The sequence below is a fragment of the Penaeus chinensis genome, chromosome 43, assembly GCF_019202785.1.
Source record: "Penaeus chinensis breed Huanghai No. 1 chromosome 43, ASM1920278v2, whole genome shotgun sequence".
NCBI classification, from domain to species: domain Eukaryota; kingdom Metazoa; phylum Arthropoda; class Malacostraca; order Decapoda; family Penaeidae; genus Penaeus; species Penaeus chinensis.
Genome location: NC_061861.1, coordinates 15,061,685 through 15,069,136, shown reverse-complemented (window position 1 = coordinate 15,069,136; position 7,452 = coordinate 15,061,685). Strand labels below are relative to the sequence as shown.

Here is a 7,452-nt window from a genome sequence, read left to right as displayed (position 1 = left end):
GATACACACACAGACAAACAGAGAGAGAGAGGGGGAAAGGGAGACAGAAAAAGAGAAAGAGAGAGAGAGAGAGAGAGAGAGAGAGAGAGAGAGAGAGAGAGAGAGAGAGAGAGAGAGAGAGAGAGAGAGAGAGGGAATAAAAAGCATTTGCTATTAATATTTAATATTCATCAATTGTAAATTTATAGACACTTACATATGCATGCATCTCTGCATTTGCGAATTTCAATAAATAAGACATGAGATAAACATATAACTACATAATTACAGATATCTTTATTTTTGATTAATCGCAATGCACAGTATATGTTGACAACAGATCCGAAATCTAACACTCGTAACACAACACATTATCAACATCATCAATAACACTTACAGTTGCCATCGATATCATAACAAAACCGGTTCAATCTAGACAAGACGAAAAAAAAAAAAAAAAAAAAAAACATCATCCGGCAACTTTATCCTTGCGAGCAGCCGGGAGATTATATAAAGCCCGGCGGTACAGAAAGTTGCAGTCAGTTGCGAGACACAATGGAAGTCGCTAGAATGCTGACGGTGGCGGGCGTGGGGATGCTGCTGGCCCTTGTTTTGGTGTCAGCGCATTATGACAATGGACACAAGACAGGACAGTTTGATCCGGGTAAGAGAGTGCGAGAGAGTGATTCTATTCTAATTGTAGGGGTTGTAGTGGTAGCTATTGTGACGTTTATGTTACTACTATTATAATAATGACAATGATGATAATAACAATAGTAATGATGATTGATAATGATAACAATACTGATGATGCAGGTAATCTCATTAATAATAATAGTAATAATAACAATAATAATAATAATAATAATAATAATAATAATGCCAATATCAACATCAATAATAATAATTACAATAATAGTGATGATAATGGTGATAACAATAACAATGACAATAACGATAATGATAATGATTATAATAATCATAGTAATAATAATGATGATAATGATGGTGATGATGATGATGAGGAGGAGGAGCAGCAGCATAAAAATTAGTATGATGATAATGATAATGTTAAATAATGATAATTATAATAACAGTTATAAAATCGCAATAGCAACAACGATAATGGTAATAAGAATAATTACAATGATAATAAAGGGATAAAGATAGTAATGGTGATAATGATAATTACTGTGAAGGTAAAAAGAGTGATAATGATAATGATAGTAACAGTAATAATAATCATGCTAATCGTTATTATGATGACGATAATGATAACTATAATAACAACAATGATAATAGCAATAATAATAATAATGATAATAATAATGATAATGATAATGATAATAATAACAATGATTATCATTAATGATAATTATAATGATGAGGACAATAATAAAGAAAAAAATAGAATTAATGATGATAATGATGATAATATTAATATTGATAAATAAGATGATACTACTAATAATGATGATATTAATAGTAATAATACTAATAATGATAATGATAATAATGATAATTAAGATAATGATAATATAAATGATAGTCCATTAAACAGTTATTATAACAATAATAATAGTAAAAATAATGATAATGATAATAATGATAATAATATTAATATAAACAATGATGATGGTGATGATAATAAGGATAATAATAATAATGATCATTATTATGATTATATTGATAATAATACAAATCATAATAATGATAACATTAATGTTAGCTATGATAATAACAATGATAGTAATGATAATAATTATGATGATAATAATGATAACAATGATAATAATAATAACAATAATAACATCAACACTAATAAAGATAAGAGTGACAATAATGACAATGAGGTAATGATAATGATGATAATAATAGTAATATTGATGATGATGAAGAAGATGATGATGATGATAATAATAATAATGATAATAATAATAACAATAATAATAATAATAATAATAATAATAATAATAATAATAGCAATGATAATAATAATAATAATAATAATAATAATAATAATAATAATAATAATAATAATAATAATAATGATAATAATAATTATCATCATCACCATCATAATAATAATTATCATCATTATCACCTTATCATTATTAAGGTTGTTGTTACTATGTAATATGTTGTTTCTGCTTTTATCAATATTATTGCTATCATCATCAATGCTATTGCTTTATCATTATTATTGTTGTCATTATTGTTATTATCATTATCATTATTGTTATGATTATTATTATTACCATTGTTATTTATTATAACAACGATTTATCATCATCATCTTTATTATTGTTATTATTATTACCATTATTATTATCAATATTATTATTATCATTATCATTATTATTATCATTATTATCATTATCATTATTATTATCATTATTATTATTGTTATTATTATTATTATCATTATTATTATTATCATTACTATTATCATTATTATTATCATTATTATTATTGTTATTATTATTATTATCATTATTATTATTATCATTACTATTATCATTATTATTATTATCATTATTGTTATTATTTTTATTATTATTATTATTGTTGTTAATATTACTATTTTTATTGATATTATCATTACTATTATTATTGTTATTATTATCATTTTATTATTATCATAATTATCATTACTATTACTTTTATCATTATCATTGTTGTTTGGTTATCACTATTATCATTACTGTTTTTTTATTATCATTATTATTATAATTATTTGTATTCTTCTTATTACTATTATTATTATATTTTTTATTATTCTTATTATATTATTATTATCATTATTATTACTACTACCGCTACTACTATTATTATCATTATCATTATCATCATCATTATTACTATTATTACTATTATCATTACTATTACTGTCACTCTTATTAATACTATTTTTATTAATATTATTGTTATTATTGTTATTGTTATTATCATTATCATTATTATTATTATTAATTTCAATGTTATTTATTATCATTATCATTATTATCATTATCATTATTATTGTTATTGTTATTGTTGTTGTTGTTGTTATTGGTGTTGATGTTATTGCTATTACCGTCATCATCATTATCATAATAATAATAGTAGTAATGATGATGGCGTTGATGATGATAGTAATAATAGTAATAATAATAATAATAATAATAATAATAATAATAAAAAAGATAATATTAATATCATTATCATCATTGTCATCATCATTACTACTATTATTATTATGATAATGATGATGACGGTAATAGCAATAACATCAACACCAATAACAACAACAACAACAATAACAATAACAATAATAATGATAATGATAATAATAATAAATAACATTGAAATTAATAATAATAATAATGATAATGATAATAACAATAACAATAATAACAATAATATTAATAAAAATAGTATTAATAAGAGTGACAGTAATAGTAATGATCACTACCATTGCTAACACCGTTGTGTTATATGGGATGGCACCGATCATTATTTTTTGTATTGCTATTATCACCGTGTTTAACACTAAATTGATATCAGTAATATAGTTACTATCGTTAACGGCATCGTTATTATGATAATGATGATAATAACTGTAATAATGATAATAATAATGATAATGGTAAAAAAATAATAATGATAATTGTATAATAATAATAATGATAATGATAATAATAATAGTAATAATAATAACAATAATAATAATGATAATAATAATAATAATGATTATTGTAATGATAATAATAATGATAATGATAATAATAATGATAACAATAATATCATTTTTATTTTTACTATTTTTATTGTTATTATTATTATATAATAATAATAATAACAATTATCAATATTGTTATTATTATCATTATCATTATTATCTTTATTATCATTATCATTATTATTGTTATTATTATTATTATCATCATCATTATTATTGCTATTATTATTATTATTATTATTATTATTATCATTATTATCATTATCATTATCATTATTATTATTATTATTATTATTATTATTATTATTATTATTATTATCATTATTATTTTTATTAATGATAATGGTAAAAAAAAAAAATAATGATCATTATATCATATTAATAATAATAATGATAATGATGATAATAATTATTATTATTATCAATTATTATTGTTATTATTGTTGTTATTATTATTATTATTATTACTATTACAATTATTATTATTATTATTATTATTATTATTATTATTATTATTATTATTATTATTATTATTATCATTATTATTATCATTATCATTATTATTATTATTATTATTATTATTATTATTATCATTAATGATAGTAGCAACAGCAATGATAATGATAATTATATAATACTACTACTACTACTACTAATAATAATAATAATGATAATAATGATAATAGTAATAATAGTAATAATAATAATAATAATAATAATCATGATATTAATAGTAATAGTAATAATAATAATAATAATAATAATAATAATAGACATAATAATAATAATAATAGACATAATAATAATAATAATAATAATAATAATAATAATAATAATAATAATAATAACAATAATAATAATAATAATAATAATAATAATAATGATAATAATAATGATAATAATAATAATGATAATAATAATGATAATAATAATAAGGATAATAATGGTAATAAAGTTTTGTTGATAGTAACTCTAATAATTATTATAACGATAATAATCAGGATGCTTATGATAATAATGATGATGATAATAATAACAACGATAACTATGATGACAATAATGATAATAATGATAATAACAAGGCTGATGAAAATAACAATAATAAGGCTTATGATAATAACAATAACGATTATGATAATGATGACAAGTGCTATGATGAGAATAATAATAAATGATGTAATTACAGCATCAAGATAAAATTAATTAGAGGGCACCAAAAATAAATGACATAGATACGAATGGCTATGTTTATGTAACACTGACAACAACAGTAATGATAATAATTACTCATATTTCCTTTCTCGCTTTGCTCTCGTTTTCTTTCTTTTTATCCAGTTCTCTTCTCTCACTCCTTTTACTCTTTATTCCTTCTCTTCCTCTTATTCCTGTTTTCTCCTCTTTCTTCTCTTCTCTTCTCATTCTCCTCTTCCTCTTCTTCCACTTCTTTCTCCTCCTCCTCCTTCTTCTAATCTTCCTCTTCCTCCTCTTCCTCTTCCTCCACTTTCTTCTCGTCCCTCTCATTCTCTTCTTCTTCCTCTTCTTCGTCTTTCTCCTTTTCCGCATCCTCTTCTTCCTCTCTCTCTTCCTCCTCCTCTTCCTCTTCCTTCTCGTCCCTCTCATTCTCTTCTTTCTCCTCTTCGTCGTCTTCCTCCTTTTCCGCATTCTCTTTCTCCTCTCTCTCTTCCTCCTCCTCCTCCTTCTTCTCGCCCCTCTCATTCTCCTCTTCCTCTTCTTCTTCGTCTTTCTCCTTTTCCGCATTCTCTTTCTCCTCTCTCTCTTCCTCCTCCTCTTCCTCTTCCTTCTCGTCTCTCTCATTCTCCTCTTCCTCTTCTTCTTCGTCTTTCTCCTTTTCCGCATTCTCTTTCTCCTCTCTCTCTTCCTCCTCCTCTTCCTCTTCCTTCTCGTCTCTCTCATTCTCCTCTTCCTCCTCTTCTTCGTCTTTCTCCTTTTCCGCATCCTTTTTCTCCTCTCTCTCTCTTTCTCCTCCTCCTCTTCCTTCCCGGCCCTCTCATTCTCTTCTTTCTCCTCTTCTTCGTCTTTCTCCTTTTCCGCATCCTCTTCCTCCTCTCTCTCTTCCTCCTCCTCCTCTTCCTTTTCGTCCCTTCCATTTTCCTCTTTCTCCTCGTCTTCTTCCTCTTCCTTTTAATTCTCCTATGTGTCCCTTTATCGTCTTTTTTATATTTCTTCCTTTTCTCCACTTTATTCTTCTTTCTCCTATTCCCTCCTATTCTCCTCTTACCCTATTTTCGTATCTTCACATTCTTTACATTCTTTTTTCTTTTGTCCTCTTCTTCTTCTTTATTCCTCATTTTCTTCTCTTCTCTTACATGTTCCTCCTCTTGTATGCTAATCTTTAAATATTCTTCATCTTCTTTGCTCTCTTCCTCTTTCTCCTGTATTCCACATCTCTTTTTCCCTCTCTTTACTCTTTCTTTCTATCTTCTTTTTTCCTCTCTATCTCTTCCAAAGCTCTATTTCTCCGTCTTTCTGCTTTTTCTTCTTTTTCTCCATCTCCACCTTCCTTATCTTTCTTCCTTTCCCTATTCTCTCTTCTTTTCCTCCTCTTCCCTCCTTTTCTCCTTATGCTCCTCCTTTTCCTCTTCTCTCTCCTTTCCTTTATTTTCTCTTCTCTTCCTCCTCTTCCTCTTCCTCTTATCTTCCTGCTTTTTCTTCTATTCCCAATATCCATCTTCCCTATCTTTCTTTTTTCTTCTTTTCTCTTTTCTCTTCCTCTTTTCCCTTCTTTTCTCCATCTCTTCCTCCTCTTCCTCCTCTTCCTCCTCTTCCTCCTCTTCCCTCCTTTTCTCCTTCTCTTCCTCCGCTTCCTTATCCCTCCTCCTTGTCTTCCTTTTCCTGAAAAAGTGAAAGAAACAAATTATATTTTCTCCTTTACCCATTTCTACCTTTCGTAACGAAAATGAGAACACGTAAAATATAAATGATTATTAAAAAGCAAAACTAAAACTAAAAGTAATATTCTACATATAGTCTCTCTCTCTCTCTCTAAAAGCTAAAAAGAGGAATAGATAGATAAAAAGATTAACAATTGGAAAATAGATAGTTAGTTAGATAGATAGATAGATAGTAGATATTAGATAGATCGATAACAGACTTAGATGGTTTGATAAGTATACAGATAGATACATGAAATACCAAAATATACATGGTATATAATTTCTCTCAGACAGAACAGAATTTCTTGCACTGCAACAACCCAACACAATATAGATAATTAAGTCAAAGTTGCAATCCCAACCTCTCTTATAAAATTATCACTTATTGCAATCTAAGGCTATTTAATCGCCCATTGCAACACGTTTTTTAATTGCATGGCACATCCGTCATTGAAATCAAGTACGTAGTTATAGACTAACCTTTTTCTGTCTATTGATAGCAATGAAGAACAGTGACGTCATCAAATGCAAGCTTTTAAATGTCGTAGGGGATTGCCCTGAACGGAACAGCTGTGCCTTATGTAACGGGATTGGGGTTTGTTTCGTAAGTCTGTGTGTGTGTGTGTGTGGGAGTGGGGCGGGGCTTTGTGTGGATGTGTGTGTGGGAGTGGGGCGGGGCTTTGTGTGGATGTGTGTGTGGGAGGGGGCGGCTTTGTGTGGATGTGTGTGTGTGTGGGAGGGGGCGGCTTTGTGTGGATGTGTGTGTGTGTGTGTGTGGGAGTGGGGCGGGGCTTTGTGTGGATGTGTGTGTGGGAGTGGGGCGGGGCTTTGTGTGGATGTGTGTGTGTGTGGGAGGGG

General features: G+C 26.9%; 1 protein-coding gene across 1 annotated transcript in view; it reads left to right on the top strand.

The window, feature by feature from the left end:
- Positions 1-526: 526 nt before the first annotated feature.
- Positions 527-7,452, top strand: part of LOC125024557 — a 16,257-nt gene continuing 9,331 nt past the window's right edge. Inside the window, exon 1 of the mRNA XM_047612361.1 lies at positions 527-643. Coding sequence (XP_047468317.1) covers positions 535-643 — 109 coding nt within the window. The 5' untranslated portion in view covers positions 527-534. The remainder of the gene's footprint in view (positions 644-7,452) is intronic.